We start from the raw sequence: 18,604 nt of genomic DNA on the forward strand, positions 1-18,604 counted from the left end.
CCTACACTGTGTCTGAATGTTGGGCTTAGCCTATAGACAAAGCAGGGAAGTGTCAGAGTTATGGGAAGGAGATGAACGCTGTGAAAGATGCTGCCATACCAAGATGATAAGAACGCACTGGCAACGACAGCCCCCGAGGTCCGTCTTCACCCTCGGGGAGGAGAAGCGGCTGGCAAAGACATTTCTGGGGTTTCACTTAAAGCACTAGCTAGGCACAAAAACTCATGCCATTTGAAGTGACACTTATTACTAACAAACCTCGGGTGGCAGATAAGATTTGCAGGAGCTAAGTTCCTCATTTTTCATGGTTGGAGGACAACTGATACCGCTCCAAATCACAAGCCACTACTACATACTTACAGTCTAGAATTTTGAAGGTGGCTACTTAAAACTAAAAGTAGATGTGGCCGTAATCACTAGCCCCAAAGAATGGCTGAGAGAAATGCAAGCTACCTAACTTTCCAGTGAACGCATTAGCAAACCCATTCTGGCATTTCTATCCTTCCAGTAATGCCAAAATGCTAAGATAATGATAATGTCGCCAATACAATTTTCAAACCTAATTACAAAACCCCCAAACCAGGTAATTTTTTTAAATGTCCAACTAGTTATAAAACATGGTACGTACACACCCGAGTTCTAGACTGCACTCTTTCATAAGACGAGAAGATTTGGTTTTGGGTTGGTGCACTTGGACTGGACCTCTAGACCTAGCACTTGCCGTTGAAGTCATCTTGAGCTTTGCTTACCAATCTTTCCCAAGCCTCAATGTCATCAGTCACAAAACAGTCGTAAAGTTGAAATTGAAATAGTCTGGTGACTATTGTTTTAAAACAATACTATACTGGGGTTGGGGATTTAACTCAGTGGTAGAGTGCTTGCCTAGCAAGCACAAGGCCCTGGGTTCAGTCCTCAGCTCTGGAAAAAAAAAAAACCAATACTATACTAAAATAAAATGAATAAAACCTGGAGTGACTAAAAAAACAAACAAACAGAATCCTACTCTGTGCAGCACATACTGTGTTAGCTGTTAGGACCACAGCCGGTCTCTTCTGGGTATACATTTGGCAATTGAGGTACAAAGTCAAATTTAACATCATTGTATCCCTAAGTGACAATAGAGGCAATCGATGATCGGACAACCTTTGTGCCTGGATTCTGACTTATTAAGCATATGAGCTGCCTGAAGTCTCAGCTTGGTGTGGTGTGCACATTAGATTCAGTGGGTCTGGGATGGGCGCCAAGGCTCTGCGTGTTGCTTCTAGGCAACATCAGCACTGCATTCTGGGACCCACTGTTAGTATCAGGACCCAGGAAGAAAGAAGTGGGTTATAAGAGTATTTATATATTTTCATATTATAAATTCATAAGACAAATTTTTCTTATTTAAATAAAGTTGCAAATAACAGGTCTATTGTACTTTGGTGTTCAGGAATGCTGATGGAGGAGGATGAATTACAGATAAGGTACCTGAATCCTTCACAGAAGGTCAGTGTAGTCCATGGGCTCCTAGCCATTAGCACTCTCAGGGTCTGTCCTTGAGTTTATTGATGCAGTTGCTGTGGGATGGTCTGTATGTCAAATTGCTCTGAGTGGTCAATAAATAAAACACTGATTGGCCAGTGGCCAGGCAGGAAGTATAGGCGGGACTAACAGAGAGGAGAACAGAGAAAACAGGAAGGAGGGGGGAGACACTGCCAGCCGCCGCCATGACAAACAGCATGTGAAGATGCCGGTAAGCCACGAGCCACGTGGCAAGGTATAGATTTATAGAAATGGATTAATAGCTAGAAGCCTGAGCCATTAGGCCAAACAGTTTAAATAATATAAGCATCTGTGTGTTTATTTTATAAGTGGGCTGTCGGACTGCTGGGGCTTGACGTTACCCGGAGAGAAAATTCTCCAGGTACATGCAGTCACCATGGAAAAGTCTGGGTCTGTTAGTCTCTCTCTTCTTCCCTGTGGTCCCCCTGGATCACACACCCTCCACGCCCCAGGAGGGGTTACAGTCACAGAATGGGCTAGCTCATGCTGAGTCATTCTGGAGCTCTGCTGTCTCTTTGACAGTTGGGTACTAGGGTGTTTTTACAGGTTGCTTATAGCTCCTTTGGAAATGAATCTAGCAGTATCTAAAAAGTTACATACCCATTTAATCTTTGCACCAGCAATCTTACTTCTAGAAGATACTCTTTTATATTAGGCACATAATGGAACCATAAAGATGTTCACATGCCAATCCATAGTTTGTTCATACGCTACCTGATGTAGTAAAAGGGACCTTACAGATGTGGCTAAGAGCCTCTAGACGGGAGGCCATTCTAACTTGATGGAGTTGGCTCAATGTTATACAAAGACCCTTAAAGTGGAGGAGAAAGACAAGAGGCCATCCAGAATAGTGACATGAACAGTGCTCACTCCAGCATGGTTGGCCTTAAAACTTCCAGAAGGTGGGAGCCCTGAGCTGAGGAAGCTGAGCAGGCTCTACCCCTGGGAAAGGTAGGGAAGGGGCGTGGCTCTCCAGACACTGGGCACTCTGTCCTCTAGAACAGCCAGATAACAAGGTCATGTTTTAAGTCACTAGTTCGTAGCAATTTCTTACAGAGACAATAGAGAAACCACGCCTTCTGCAAATACTGAATGGTCTCTGCAGAAGGTGACCTCTGTGGTGGCCTCAACAGACCATCAGTGGAGGTTTATTTTAATAAACACAGTGGCATATTCCAGACCTTCAAATGAGAATGATGAAGTCCATCATCCTCGAAGGGCTAACCTCAAGGACAGGACATATTTTTAACAGAAAAATCAGCAAGAGGCAAATACTAACATGGTGGTTTTTTTTTTTTTTTTTTACGAAGGAAAAAAGAAGAAAAAACCCAGAAGATCTAGATAATTTTACTTTTTAAAGAGAAACTGTCCACTTGAGCCAGAAATAAATGTACAAAAAAAAATATTTCTTATGGGATATGACGAGGAGCTAGAAGGAAGTAAAACTTCTTGGAAGTTTTTTTGTATATAATTTTGAAACTTGGACTAGCGTAAAATGGTAAACAGTTCCCACACTCAAGAAGTAAAATTGTATTTAAAACTAATTTAAAATAAAATCAAAATCCCCATTACTTACGATGAATAACTGTCTTTGGTCCCTAGGTCTTTATAAGCTAGGCTCCTAATTGAATTTTGTCCGCCGATAGAACAAATACACACTGTCAAGAAACAGATTCCAGCCTGAACTTTCAAAATCATGTCTTGATGGTGGGTTAAGACTGGCATTTCTGCAGATTTTAGTGTTCACGCTAGCCTAACACTGTGTGCCTGGTGCGACCCAGAAAAGCCGTTCCACAGAGCTGGCAACATCACCATCTGGTGGAGGAAAGTGGGAACTGCAGCTTGGGTTTTTCAGCTACTTTCTGTTCTTGTTTTGGTGAGGGGCGCGAGGGGATTCATGCAATCCGGTACAGGTGGGGTGTGGCAGGGAAGGCCAGCAGTAGTTCGTAGTAAGAGTTTGTGAGCTCATTTGAAATTAACCTTATTCCTAACACATGATATGGCGGATTACATTTTAGAAATGAACACGGTTCACAAAACCCTTTCTAAACCTTCTTGCAGCAAGTAGTTTTGACAAAACTTATTTTGGTGCCTATTCCAAACCTAAGAAATCCACTTCATGGTTTTTAACACGGTACATTATCCACCTGCTGTCACTCACAGGCGGGAAATCAACAGGATGACTCCTGATGTAGGATTACCTGTGTTTCTGCCAGGGCGATGGAGGCTCCAGAGAGACCTAAAGTCACGGAAGGAAACGCACATACGTGGCTTTCACCCAGCTCTGTCCAGTACTAGCAAACAAATGACTTTTTTTCTTGGTGCAGGGACAGATTTTCTTTCTTTTGCATGGCTATAGTCAGACTGAACCAGAGAATTGAGGCAACAATCAATTTAAGGTTAAAAAATAACCTTCAAAACAGTAATCATTAAAATGCTTTGGGGGATTACTGCTTCAGTTGACCCAACATCCAAGGTGCCGTCAGACAAATTGATTCGATTCAAAAACAAGTTTTTGAGCATGGACTCTGCCCTGGCCCCATCAGGTGCTATCAAGGGTGAGCTGGATGATCAGGAGATATGGAAATCGCTGCAAAATTAGCTTTAACATTGAAATTCACTACCATGTTTTAAAAAGCGGCTGCTTATGGTATTGAGGGACAGATTATGGGTTTGAAGTAGTTTGAAGTCCTGAGCATAAGGAAGAAGTAACCGGAAGGGAGCGAATGAGCCCTGAAGATAATAGAAAGGATGAAAGAAATAGACATGTGTAGGGATGAGGATGGCAGACAGAAACACAACTTCCTCATGCGCTAGGCTGGAGAAGCATATGTGTCCTGCTAGCTCGTTAGCCCGAGGCGGCGGGGTTCCACTGAGGATCACCTTCTCTCTTTGCATCGGCTACCACCTTTGCTGCGGACTTGCTCATCACGTGCACGACGTAGAGAGGACAGTTCACAGCGCTCGCTATGGTGATGGCCCTCAACGTGGCCTCCGCCTCCACTGCTTCGGGACGGCACAGCTCGTGCCCCTCGGGGCCTGTTATCCCCAACGCCAGCATCTTCTTTGCCCCCTAAAAAGGCAGCAAAGATGTAAAAAGATAGCAGGAAGGATTGCTAATGGCAAGTGTGATTATCTTTTTGGAAATTAAAAGTTCTAGCCGGGCGGTGGTGGCGCACGCCTTTAATCCCAGCACTCGGGAGGCAGAGCCAGGCGGATCTCTGTGAGTTCGAGGCCAGCCTGGGCTACCGAGTGAGTCCCAGGAAAGGCGCAAAGCTACACAGAGAAACCCTGTCTCGAAAAACCAAAAAAAAAAAAAAAAGTTCTGATAGACTTTTAGATCTGCCAGCTGTAGGTGTGTAGAGGCAGAGTGCACATATGCGTATGGTATACATTAATGTATCCCCTGTGCATCCTTTTACCGTTAGCATCTTTTGATTTGAAAAGGTGGGGGAAGGGAGGGGCGGAGGAGACGGCCCAGTTGGTAAAGTGCTTGCTGTGTGTGTAACCATGAGAATCTGAGTTTAATCCACAGAATCCATGTGAAAAAGCCAAACATGGTGGGGGGTGAGACGTTAATGCTGGGGAGGCAGAGACCGGTGGAACCATGGGACCCACCGCCGGCCAGTCTGGCGTAATTGGTGAATTCCCAATTTAGAGACCTGTCTCTAAAATAAAGTAGACTGGCTCCTGAAAAACGACATTTGAGTTTGTCCTTTAGTCTCCACAGTCTGTCTGTCTCTCTGTCTATCCCACCCCTGAAAAAGATGAAGTTTGTTCTCACATTCTGTAAGAAGCACTGCCCAGCACTGTCCATACTTGAGCCTTAATATCTTAATTCAGTCAAACAAAGTAGAACTACTTCAGACCCTTGCTGAAGTGAGTCCTTGTAATATATTGTTTAATTAGTTTTGTTTTCTGAATCGAAGTCTCCACTGCTCCCAAGTCAATCCACTAATAATATTAGATCCATTATTTCTTCAAATTTTTCTTTCTTTCTTTCACAAAAAGGGCTGCAAGTCAAGTTTCAGAGGAATGAAACCACTTGCCCATGTCACACAGTGAGGAAGTCACACCGTCAAGTTTAAACTCTGGTCTGTTTGGGTCTGTGGCTCACACTCCCTTCTCCTTCCTCCCACTGCCTCCTGGCTGCTGGGCTGCAATCTTACTTGCTTTAATGGGAGCTAAGCCTGGGGAAAAGAAAAAAAAATCAGCTAATACAAAGGGTTAGAAACAGCTCCTTAAATCTTGCAGATGGCATACCCTTTGGGCATTAGTAATGGAACTAACCTGAGAAATAAATATCCTCTAGATTCCTCCAGAGCACATTTTAATACCCAGTCTCTGGAAAGTGTAAAGCTTTAAAGTACCATCTGCTCACTTCATCAGACCGCACTGAGGTCCACACACTAGCATTCCGAGCCTCTGAAAACCCAGACCAGTGCTCAGGGATGTGAAGGAAATGATTTACAGTGTCTGGAGAGGCGGCTTAGCAGTGAAGAGCACTGGCTGTTCTTCCAGAGGACTCAGGTTCAGTTCCCAGCACCCACACGGCATCTCACAGCTGTCTGTAACTCCAGTTCCAGAGGATCCAACGTCTTCTGACCTCTACAGGCATCTACATGTATAGGGCACATATAAACTCATGCAGGCACACATGCACATAAATAATACATAAGTCTAAAAGAAAATAACTCACCTTTTTATGACAGCACGTTTTAAAAATTTAATATAGGTAGCTGGTTGGAAAAGGGGACTTCTTCACCCAACCATGTAGACCCACTGCATAAAATCAAAGGCAGTGGCCAAGAAAATCAAGTCAGGTATGTGTGCAACACAGACAGAGAGCAACTTGGGTTTCTGCCCTTCCAAGTGCTGAATCTACCTTCTTAGGGCCCTGTAGTGATATTTGCTCCGCCCATGACCTTGGGCTCTGAGGCCTAAAGGAGGCAGTGCTTCCTGTCCTTGTAAGTGACCTCTTATAAAGAGAGGTTAAGAGCACTGACTGATGTTCCAGAGGAACTGGGTACCCAGGTTCAATTCTCAGGCTGTCGGGAGTGCAATCATGCCAGGATAAAAGTAAATAAATAAATAAAAGGAAGAAAGGACCACATGACCCCTCTCTCCTCTCTTTATAAGAGGTCACCGTACAACCTCAGGAAGCACTGCCTCCTTTGGGCCCGATAGCCCAATGTCATGGGCGGAGCAAATACCACTGCAGGGCCAAATGTCCTCGCTTTAAGGCACAGCTATTTTCCTGTCTGCAGAAGGGTTGGGAGGGGAGTGCGCACCTCTGCAATCAAGTCTCCGTTTTCGGCATGCACCTGAGCTATTGCTCCGATCTCCTTGCACTGGGAGAAGGCTGCATACATCTGCTCATCTTGCACCATGTACACACCCTTGTAGGCCATGAACATCTTGAAAGAGTTAACTCCTTTGTCTTGGGCAAGGGTTTTCATTTCTTCTTTCACCTGGGGGAGGGGCGACAGGTACAACAGCACATCCCTCACTGACGTAAACGATAATTTTAGTGTCTCCTCAAAAGATTGTATTCAGAAAAGAAACAAGCAACCTGAGGGTGACAGTTTCTTTCGGAAACACACAGTTAAATCCACAAACTTCCTCCCAGGTCACACCCCATTTTACCTGATAAACTGCTGCTATGATCCCCTTAAATCACGGGAAATTAACAGCGTCCCCCAAAGTACTTCATTACTGTTCTCGATTATAAAATTTTCTGCATCTATCTTCCAATTAGGAGGTTGTTCCAGAAACAGAAGATGAAACCACATGGAAGCCAGAGGAGCAGCTATGAATCTAGAGGGAACCAAAGCTTCTGTGCGGTAAGGGCTGGGGCTCAAATGAAAAGCTGTAGGTTGAGTTCTCGGAGGAAGGTAGTGGACAGACCAGGTTTGCCTGAGGAAGCACAAACTGAGAGTTGTGCCCTGACAGCGTGTGTGGGAGGTGAGAGGTCACTGCTGGTAAGACTCTGGACCAGCCACAGCTTGGGGGATCTTCAGGGTTCTCAAATATCAGAGGCAAACTGAGATCAAAACTACCCAGTAACAGACTTCGAAGGCCAAACTCAAGTCTCAAAATAGACTAAGACTTGCAAAGAAAAGTGGTTTGAACTTCTATAGGTTAATACACACATACATACACACATTTGCACACATACACACACAGATGCACAAACATACACACACAAACTCACATGCACACACATACACATGCTGTAGAACAATCCTTTTCTATACTATGAATATGTATTACCCTCATTGGTTAATAAAAAGCTGACAGGCTGGTAGTTAGGCATGAAGTTAGGCAGGAAAGCCAAACTGAGGATGATGGGAAGGAGAAGGGCAGAGTCAGGAGTCACCAGCCAGATGCAGAGAGAAGCAGGATGAGAATGCTGTACTGAGAAAAGGTACCAAGCCACGTGGCTAAACACAGATAAGAATTAATATAAGCCTCCGAATGATTATTTAAAAATGCCTATGGGATGGGACGGGACGGAGAAAAACCTCCATTTACATATACACATATACACATGCACACACACACACACACATGAGCACACATGCACACACATACACACACACACACACACACACACACACAATCGAAAGTACAACAAGCATAGCTGCTGTGGGCTGTTCTGTATGCTGTGAATGTGTTGCTCTGATTGGTTGATAAATAAAATGCTGATTGGCCAGTAGCCAGGCAGGAAGTATAGGTAGGATAAGCAAACAAGGAGAATTCTGGGAAGTGGAAGACTGAGTCAGTAGACACCAGCCCGCCGTCTAGGGAGCAGCATGTAATGGCACACAGGTAAAGCCACGGAACACATGGCAACATATAGATTAACAGAAATGGGCTGAATTTAGTTGTACGAGCTATTCAGTGGCAGGCCTGAGTTAATGGCCTAGCAGTTTTAATTAATATAAGCTTCTGAGTGATTATTTTATAAGCAGCTGCAGGGTCCATGGGGCTGGGCAGGACCACAGAAAACTTCAGCTACACATAGCAGGAGTGTTGCTCATAGCTAATAAAATCTCTTCCAACTTGGTGGGGGGTGGGGTGGGGCAGCAAGCCTTGGCACAGAGGGGAGACTCAGAGAGGATGAAGAGACAAGACAGCTGTCCACAGCCAGCTGGCTCTTCCGGTGCATTGAGACTGGACTTCTGCCTTCAGGCTTCAAGATGTAAGTTCTGTTATTAACCCACCAGCCTACAGCACACTGTTATGGTAGCCAGAGATGACAAACACACATGTCCATCTGCTCCTTCATCCTCACCCTGGTGATTAGTGAGATCCATTTCCTCTATAGGTCTAGTTCTCAGAGCATGAGGTGCCTAATGGGTGAAGAGAAGGTGGTCCAGATATACAGAGGAGTGTCTGACTCCAGCCATCTAGTTTTTGAAAAATGGACATTTTTGCTAAAAGTTAAGAGTCTAGCAAGAGCCTTTCTTTTGGACAAACAATAAACTTGGTTTATCTCTTTAAAAAATTGCTCTTTAAACTATCCAGACAGCTATATACACCTATAATGTAACAGAAAAAGAGAACACTTCCCCACCCACAAAGAGAAACCTTATTAACTGAGGTAGAAAATATTAACAATTCGTGGAGTAAGTACATAGACAAAGGTTAACTTTCTACTCATTAAAAAGCACAGCTGGGCAGTGGTGGCACATGCCTTCAATCCTAGCACTTGGGAGGCAGAGGCAGGCAGATCTATATGAGCTCCAGGCCAGCATTGTCTATACAATGAGTTCCAGGAGAGTCAGGGCTATGTAGAGAGATCCTGTCTCAAAGAAACAAAAAGCAAATAATTAAAAAAAAGCACCAAGCTGGGCATGTCCACACACTCTGTAATCTCACCTCTCAGAGGTATAGGCAGGAGGCAAGTTCAAGGCCAGCATGTGACTACAATGCAAGCCCCTCTCTATATTAAACATAGCAGTGTGGATGATACTCCTGCCTACTATTACAAACTGACTTCCCTGACTCAGACAGATAGATATGGTTGTTCAGCCATCAACAGAGAAGCTTCCTCCTGCAGCAAATGGGAACAAATACAGAGATTCACAGCCGGACATTACACAGAGAATGAGGGACCTTGGAATAGTCAGCCTTAAATTGGATGCCTCCATCAAATTCCTCTCCTCAGAGCTCAGAGAGCCCTGCAGGAGACAGACAGAAAGAGAGGGTGGAGATGCCAGGAAAATAAAGCTCTCTAAACCAACATGAGCAGAGATCATATGATCTCACAGAGACTGAAGCAGCATGCACAGGGCTGGGTCCTCTGTGTACATGTTCTGGCTTCCAGGTTAGTTTTTATGGGATTCCTGAGTGTGCAAATGAGAGGGTCTCTGATTCTTGTGCCTTCTCTTGGGCTCTTTTCCTTCTTTTGGTTTGTCTTGTCCAACTTCAATTTGATAGTTTTTGTTTTATTTTATTATACTTTATTTTGTTGTATTTTATTATTGTCTCTTAGAAGCCTGTTCTTTTCTAATGAGACAGAGAGGGAGTGGGTCAGAAGGGAGGGGAGGTGGGGGGAACTGGGAGGAGAGGGAGGGGAAACTGTAATCAGGATATATTATGTGAGAAAAAAACTATTTTCAATAAAAAGGAAAAAGGAAGACTACAAAGAATCTTCATAAAAGGGGGAAAAAGTTTTAGTAAATTGCCTTGCGTGACCCCTAACCCTTATGTTAAAAGTCCTAAGCCTAGCCAGGTGGCAGTGGAGCACGCCTTTAATCCCACACTCAGGAGGCAGAGGCAGGCAGATCTCTGTCAGTTCGAGGCCAGCCTGGACTACAGAGTGAGATCCAGGACAGGCACCAAAACTACGCAGAGAAGCCTTGTCTCGAAAAAACAAAAAACAAAGTCCTAAGCCCTTATTTAGAAGCAGGCTCATCACAAGTGTGGTTAGCTATAATGATGCCATTGACGTGCGTTCTAATCCTCAAAGATTGCTGACCTTGAAAAAGAGGAACCTGAAATGCAGGCTTGTACAAGGAGATGGAAGCAGAAGTCAGAATGATCCTTCTTCAAGGCAAGGGTCACAGAAGATTACCACAGAGAGCTAGAAGCTTCTAGAAAAGCATGGGACAGAGCCTTTCACCCTTAGGACAAACCAATCACAAGATACCTTGGCCTTCTAACCTTCAAGACTGAGAGACAATAAGTTTCTGTCATTGGAGGATGTACTGAGCGCTTGGTCATAGGAACGCAACGGAGCCTGTATTGGGGGATCTCTGTACTGTTTAAAGTATGACAGGGACTGGTCAAAGCTACCACCATTGCCTCTGCTCTCTCACAAAATAAAAGAGGGAAGAAAGGAGAGGGGGAGGAAGAAAAGAAGGAAAAGGGAAGGAAGGAAGGAAGGAAGGGAGGGAGGGAGGGAGGGAGGAAGGGCTTGCCTTTAAAGGTATGAAGTAGATTTAACTCCTTCCTCGATTAGAATATTGTTTGTGGAGAGAAATCCACTTGAGCCGTGGACTATGACCCTTGAAATGATGTTTGCTGGGTTACTCGTTACAGACTGAACTCTTGTTTTATATTCAGTTGGTGTCTGAAGCAAGTTTTAAAAGGGAGGTTGGTGTATGAGTTACTCAAATAGTATCACCCTGATTCACTCCCACCTCCTCCCTCTCAAATTTCTGAATGAAGTCCAACGTGAAGAAATGAGTTAGGGTTTAAATCCCAAGAAAAATTTCTTCCAAGGCATACACACAAGTTTTCAGTGGAAAACCAACCTATTTTAACGGTTCTCAAAGTGATCTTTTGTATCTAAATCTTACTGTTTTCATCATGGCCTAAATAATGATCGGGCACGGAAGGGTGTTTTGAAGTCTGTTGTAAATGGTTGTCAGGACAGCAGGAGCTGAGTAGCAAGTAGCGTTGGGAGAGCTCAAGCCACCCCTGGACACAGCTCGGGGGCCTTGGAAAGAATCCCAGCTTGCCTTCCCCTGTCAGGAATAGGCATGGAGGTCTTCCATTTGAAGGAATTCTAAACTTAGAATTTCTTTGATGTTTTTCTCATACATTAACATTTTCTAATACATTTTAAAAAGATTCTAGGCATGTTGAAGTTGGGAATAAGAGGTATAGGCACTGTGGAAATTAGAGGGAACATCGACAATTCCTGGATCTGTGAACAAGCAGGGGTGGTTTCCTTGTGTGCTTTACATGATGTTTTTACATTTCAATGTTTTGATTGTAATCCTCCTCAGTACTCAGAATTCAACAGATTCAGAAGAACGTGCAATGGAGCCTCACTCCTCCAGTCCCTGGGTCACCCCAAAGATGGGCATCGCTGGGGGTTGCTATAGACATTGCCAGCTTCTTGCTCTCATGCAGAGCAAAGGAGAAGGGGACTAAATGGACACGTTGGAAGCCAGCTGCCTCACCTTGTCACTCCACCACGTCACCGCCACATGCAGGCTGTAGTCACAGCAGACTTTGGGGTCCGCCCAGCTGCGCCAGGTCTCAAAGGCCTCGACGAGGGAGCTGCCCTTCTGAGGAATGGCGAAGTCGATGATCATGGTGGTACCTCCAGCCAAAGCGGCCTGCAATCACAAGAGGGGTCTGGCCAATTAGTCATCCATCTCTGGTCATCTGTCACTCTGTGAAAGCTGCACATCTGTAAGCCCCGGAGTCTATCTGATGGGTCCAGGAAATGCCAAAGATGTTGCTTTTATAAAGACCCAAGAGGCATGAAGAGATTCCCCAGAAACTAAAATTCAAAGTCTGAAAATGTCTGGAGCCACTTCTGAAAAAGAAAACATGGCTGTAAGGAAAAATGGCAATGGGTGGGTGTGCTGGCTCATGTCCCCAGTCCCAGTCCCTGGGTGAAGCAGAATGGCTGCTGTGAGCAGGTGTCCAGCCTGGGCTATGAGACTATTTCTCAAAAAACAACCAAGCAGAAACCCTCAGATGGGAAAAGTAGGAAAGATATAAGCAATTAAAAATAAAAAACAAAAAACAAATAACAGCTATACTCACTGTTGGAAATCCCATTTCCTTGGGGTCCGTTTTAGGGAGTTACATCTCCTGCAGTCCTATGATGCACCCAGAGAACCCTGGAAAACTGGCAGGGCTAAAGCCTCTGCACCCTGAAACTGCTGGAGACACTTTCATCTTTCTTTGATTTACCTCTGTGGTCACCGCCTGCTCTGGTTTTAGCTCAGAACCTTTTCATCTCTAACTGTGGACTATTTTAGCAGGTTCCTAGTTGGTCTTTCTCTCTCTAGTTCTGCCCTAAACATCCACTCAGGGACCCTCAGTGCGGAGGGCATTTCCAGCCCGCAGATGAGCCGCTTGGCTCAGAAGGTTAAGGACCAGGGTGTGGATCACAGCTGCAATTAGATAAGGGGACGACCCTCTGGTTTTGACAGCACAGTAGAGCGACGGAGGGGAACACATTCAGGTTTCCATAGCACAGGAGAGCAAACATCAGTAACAATTGTACTGTGTGTTTCCTGCTAACTAGAAGGGAAGATGTGGAATGTCCACACCACAAACAGATGCTAAGTATTTGAGGCAATGGACATGCTAACTGGCCTGTTTCGACCACTACACACTTCTTTACACAGGCAACACACTGTACTCCGTAAGCATGTGGTTATTCTGTGCCAACTGAAATTTTTAGAAAGTTAATGCTTCTTGTTGCCTCTGCAATGAGGTTCAATCTTCATAAACTTGGTCCCCAAGTCCCTGTATCCTGCCTCAACCCTCGATAGACCTGGTGGCATATTACACTACATTACAAGTAATTTAAAAACTATTACAAAAACAAATGCCTTTGACTCATTATTTAAATAGATTTGATTTAAACGAAAATCACAAGGTGGTTAATGTATTTTTAATTGCTGTACTCAAACAATGTAGGTGAAGAAAACAAACACAATCACAGAAGAATGGTGGCCCCGTGTCAGAGCGGGGGCTCTGGGGGTTCACTGCTCTACAGCACTCCACTCAGATTCTGCGGCTGCCTGGCTCTCTGGAGCAGTTTCCTCTGTATCCTTTGACTCTTTATCCCAGAAGGGAGGGCAATGCCCGCACCTGAACCCTGGGCTAGTGAGGGGACTCGGCCAGGACAAGCCTTCAGCACGGTCGCATCCTGAGAACTGCTCTACGTCAGGAGCCTTGCAGTATTTGTTTAGAATTAGGAGTTGTTCCACTTTTCTTACATGCGTCACATCTCATTTCCTGATGATGGTAATCCAAGAGGGACCGCGGCTTTCCACCCGCAGCCCGGCCCCTTTCCCACACCGCACCCCGGTGCAGCCAGGGCTCTCATGGCCTGGGATGTCAGCTCTGTTCTCTCTCTGTGTGTGTGTCTCTCTTTACTTTATGTAATATTTTTATTCTTCCTGAAGTCACTTGGTGCATTTCCCCTTCTTTCTACTTTTAACTGCCTTACTTCTTTATATAAGATTCTACACTTTGTTACCACCTTTAAATAACATTGTCCTTATTCATGCAGAAAATACATATTTGCATTTCCTAAGAAACTCCTTTTGGTACAATGACAAGACTTGGAAAAAAATTCAGGTTTTGTATTTTTATTTGACTAGAGATTAATCTCATCACCTTCTTCCTTTCTCAAGTGCCTTTCCAATACAAGAAAGTGTCCCTCAGGGATGGGGAGCATTTTTCAAGTAGAAAACAGTTCATTAAAGTGTTAGAAAAAAAAACCTTTTCTAAGTCTACAGATAGAGAAAACCCACCACATGTGGGATGTACAGAAATTAGATACAGCGCTCCCTCAGAACCTGGGGAATTGGTGCCGCCACTCATAGTGGGGTAGAGAAGATGGGTGTGAGCTTAATTCCTTTATATACAATGGCATGGTGATGGTACATTCTGCAGGCACACCCTCCTGTGTATACACCTAGATCATTCACATCATCTCATACAGTGCAAATGGTCTGTAAACAATTGTTTCACTGTATGGTCTCAGCACATGTTCACCATGAATCCACTACAAAGTGTTGTCAGGGTGTACAGCAACGGCTCCAGGTGGTGAGAAGATAAAATGCTGTGGACACTTCGGGAGTTCTTAGAAAGTTAAACATAGCGAGCATGACCCAGCACATCTACTCTTCAGTATATACGCAAGATCCGTGAAAATGTGTCTATCTCAAGACCTGTACACTGAGAGTCAGGTCAACAGTAGAAAGTTCCCAAGTACCCATCGGTTGATGAATAGACAAACAATGGGCCGGTATTTGGCCTTAAAAAGGGATGAAATAGTAACCTCTGCCACAAAACACAGATGAACTCTCAAAAGCATGATGCCGAATGAAAGGAGCCAGTCACGAAAGAGCGCTCACATTGTGCAATTTGTGGAAAATGTTCTGGAGAGAAGAGTCCATGGGGACAGACAGGAGAACAGAGGTTGATTGGGCTGAAGGACATGTTGGAGAGGAGGATGGTCCTAAGACACAGTTTGGCAGGTGGAGAGACATAGACAATAGGAATGTTCTAAAAGAGACTGGTGCTGTCCCCACGATTCTGTCCATATTCCAGAAACCATGGCACCGCACAGTTAAAGGCTGAGTTGTATTGCATCTGAATTATTTCCTAATAAAAATGTTATAAAAAAGACACTATCACACATAGCCGTTACGTGGAATGGAGGGAGCCAGGAAGGGCCACGCAAATGACCATACATTCTTTCTTCTGCTCTCAGGGTGTGGATAGTCTAGGGCAGTGGTTCTCAACCTGCCTAATGCTGTGACCCTTTAATACAGTTTCTCATGTTGTGGTGACCCCCAACCATAAAATTATTTTTATTGCTACTTCATAACTATAGTTTTCTACTATTATGAATCATATTTTTGGAGATAGAGGGTTGCCAAAGGGGTCACAACCCACAGGTTGAGAACTGCTGGTCTAGAGGGAGAGACAGAAATACAAGTATGTAATTATAATACAATATACTCTAAGAACAGATAGCCACTTCTATCATCAATAGTACTACAGAAAATCCTAAGTGTGGGAAAATTTTACAAAATTATCTGGAAGAGTTACAGAAAAGGCTATTGGGAATTCAGAGGGGGGAATTCAAATCAGAGATCTGGGCAAGTTTGGATCTAAATTCGAGTAGGACGTACATATGGAAGCTGTCAATAATTAAGATGGTATCTAGCACACAGCACATGCTTGCCGTGTGCTCCTCTCAATCATCTCTCCAGCTCTTCAGCATTGCTAACCTCATTACAGATAGAGGAGACTGAGCGGAGAACGCTAATTAGAATTCTTGGCAATAGCGGGTAGGGAAGAACCATTGTGCTCCAGAATGCATGCATGTTCCTGGGGGAAGGGAATGGGGAGAAGAGGTAGGCACCCGGAAGAAGAGTCAGAAACTCAGCAGGCTGCGGTAAAGGACAGAATCAAGGCCATCCAGGACCATAGAAAATGGCAGTGTCCAGAGGAGGAAGACAGGACAATGGTTGTATGCAGGGCAAAGGGGGTCCAAAATGGGACTTGATGGTGACACTCAGAATATAAGCACTGGCAGGGCAGGGGAGGAGCACCACCGGGCGGGCACTTTGGAGAAGCACTTGTTCAGGATGGAGCACCCTGAATGTGAGGTGCAGGAGACAGGAAGGGAAATCATCTTGGAGCAAATGCTGGAGAGGCTCTGGGAGAGACGTGCAGGAACCAAGACAGAAGTCCCCAAGAGAGTGAGCACCAGAGCCCCAGCCAAGACAATTGTCTCCAGCGGGGATTTCTGGGTGGTATGGGGATGGGTCAGGTCCCACTTCCTCTAGTCAAACATTATTTTTAATGTCTGCTAAATTTTCTATTAAAAGCCTAAGTGTCTTAAGAAAAAACATTTTGCACTTATATGACACAGAGGCAAACAGACAGGTTTATGATATATAAATCATAGGCAGGGACGTGGCTGATGGTCTTAGGAGGCAGAGGATCCTCCACTCCTGGAAAACTAAAGCAGATCTCAGCTTCCGGGGCTAATGGTGCATCCTCTAATTAACTAGAAGCAGGAAAGAGAACAGAGAGGAGCAATCTCGTCTGTTTCTTCTCCACTCTGTTTCCCCTCCCCTCTTCCTCTCTCTCCTGCCTCCTCCCCCTAGACAGGGAGACTCTAGTGACCAGGGAGCACAGTTCTCACTGGGGAACCATCATTTCTTTTGTCCTTACTCCTGATCGACAGCACCTTTACTTGTCAGCCAAGCAAAATGCTTTAACCTTTTCTAATCTTGGCTCATAAGTCAATTCTCCCAACTCCTAACTTCTTTGGCCGGTTGCCCTGGAAAGCCTTCCAATTTATCCAAACCCCTGTTTGGGGGACAAAAGAACCCAGCATGTCTCCAACGTAAATACAATAGAACTTACCTAGAGATAAACTATCTCACACTGGGTCATAATGTCACATAACCCAAGTTCTTATTGAAGAATGTATTAGGTTGTAAACCACTGCTGAAAAGTCCCCAAAGCATATTCTTCTGTTTTATGGTGTCAGCCATTTTCCCTGTCTAAACTCATCCTGAAAAATGTGTGACTTTGGTTCCCTAAAGTCTACTACAGGACCCAAATAAAACAAAAGGAGACCTCACAGTACAGCTGGGCCTTAGGGAGGAAAGCTCTGGGCCGAACCGGCAGCTTTCTTATAGTCACTAAGATGTACGAGAACAGATTTTATCATCTCAATTTAAGTCCCAACCCCACACGTCTGTTTGGGGTTTTGAAGGTGTCCTGCACACGCTCGCCCTCCTAACTCCACAGGTTTGAAACACTGAGGACGGTATTTAACCCTGTGCACTAGACACTCGGGCGTCTCACTTGAGACCTACCATCCTTCTTCCCTAAATCCTTAATCCAGTCCCTAAACAACCCCCAACAAGGCCACCCTGATAAGTTCCAGGTGTCCTTCTGCACTGCCACCTCCCATGCTCTGGGTCACTGTTTCCTTAGCCTAACTAGATAAACTAGAGCAGAAAAGAGAAGGGGGGGGGGAGGAGGAAGGAGGAAGGAAAAGAGCAACACATGGGCTGTGAGCAGTTTGAGCTCTCCCCGCCCCCCCCCCCCGCGGCCCCCCCCCCCCAGTGCTCAGGAGACAACGGACTCTCAACTGGAAGATAAGGGGTCTCCCTGCCATCCACGAGACAGGGGCTTCGTCTTTCCTTGACCTTGCTCTGCTCTTAAGATGGAGAAAGAGCAGCTGTTGCACAGTCCTAAAGGTCCTGGTGGGTCTCAAGTCTTACCTGTTTCTCCAGCTTACTGCTGTCGTCTCCTCCCAACCTATCCACGCCTCCCTACCAGGGCTGTCCTTCCTTCTCTGACACACAGCCCTTTCCACCTCAGAGAGAAAGACCGTTCATTTTCTCCCTCCCCTGACCCCTTCTCTACCTTCCCTACTGATTGATTCTCAACCTTGGTCACAGTCTAGAGACCTCCAGGGAACTTTGACCCCACCCTTGAGAGTTACTGATGTTGCTTCATTTCTGTATGCCCTGCACCCATTACAGTGCTGGGCTCATAAATATACTCTGAAGTGTTTAAGGAAGAAGGAAGGGAGGGACCAAGCTGCTCAAAAGTTTTGAGATGGAAGAATGATGGTTGACTTTTCCATTCACAAATGAGGAAACTTATGCATGTTGGAAGTTAGCAGGAAATGCTATCTCCCAAAACTATGGCTATCCCTAGTCCTGGATCCTTTTTGTGTGAACGTGGAAGGTCTGGATGCTCAGTGTTGTGTAAAGTTTCCCAGATCAATGTGCACCAGGGCTCTAAGGATGCCACAGCACTGTCTGTTTCCCCTCCCCCGTCCTGGTTGCCTCCTAGTACTTGAGGGTGAGACCCTGTTGTTGAAGATGCCACACACTTTGGATACAGGACTTGGAGCAATCAAGCTGAAATCGACCTGGAAGCCTCCTCCTTAAAGACTCTCTTACAGTATCAGAAGGTTCTATGAAAGCTGCCAAGAGAGAAGAGCAATCGGTAGTCCCAGCCAGGTGTAAAGAAATGGACCTCCACAATGAGAATGACTGGGTGCACAATAGTGGTACTTTTGTCTTGA

At 45.0% G+C, this 18,604-nt stretch overlaps 1 protein-coding gene across 1 annotated transcript in view; it reads right to left on the reverse strand.

Moving 5' to 3' along the window:
• Positions 1-18,604, reverse strand: part of Dpys (dihydropyrimidinase) — a 79,814-nt gene that overhangs the window by 54,378 nt on the left and 6,832 nt on the right. Inside the window, exons 2-4 of the mRNA XM_052747719.1 lie at positions 11,964-12,122; positions 6,837-7,016; positions 4,429-4,618 (exon numbers count right to left, since the gene is read on the reverse strand). Of these exons, the coding sequence (XP_052603679.1) occupies positions 4,429-4,618; positions 6,837-7,016; positions 11,964-12,122 (529 nt within the window). The remainder of the gene's footprint in view (positions 1-4,428; positions 4,619-6,836; positions 7,017-11,963; positions 12,123-18,604) is intronic.

This window comes from Peromyscus californicus, unplaced genomic scaffold, assembly GCF_007827085.1.
Source record: "Peromyscus californicus insignis strain IS unplaced genomic scaffold, ASM782708v3 Scaffold_20__1_contigs__length_68692818, whole genome shotgun sequence".
Classification (NCBI taxonomy): domain Eukaryota; kingdom Metazoa; phylum Chordata; class Mammalia; order Rodentia; family Cricetidae; genus Peromyscus; species Peromyscus californicus.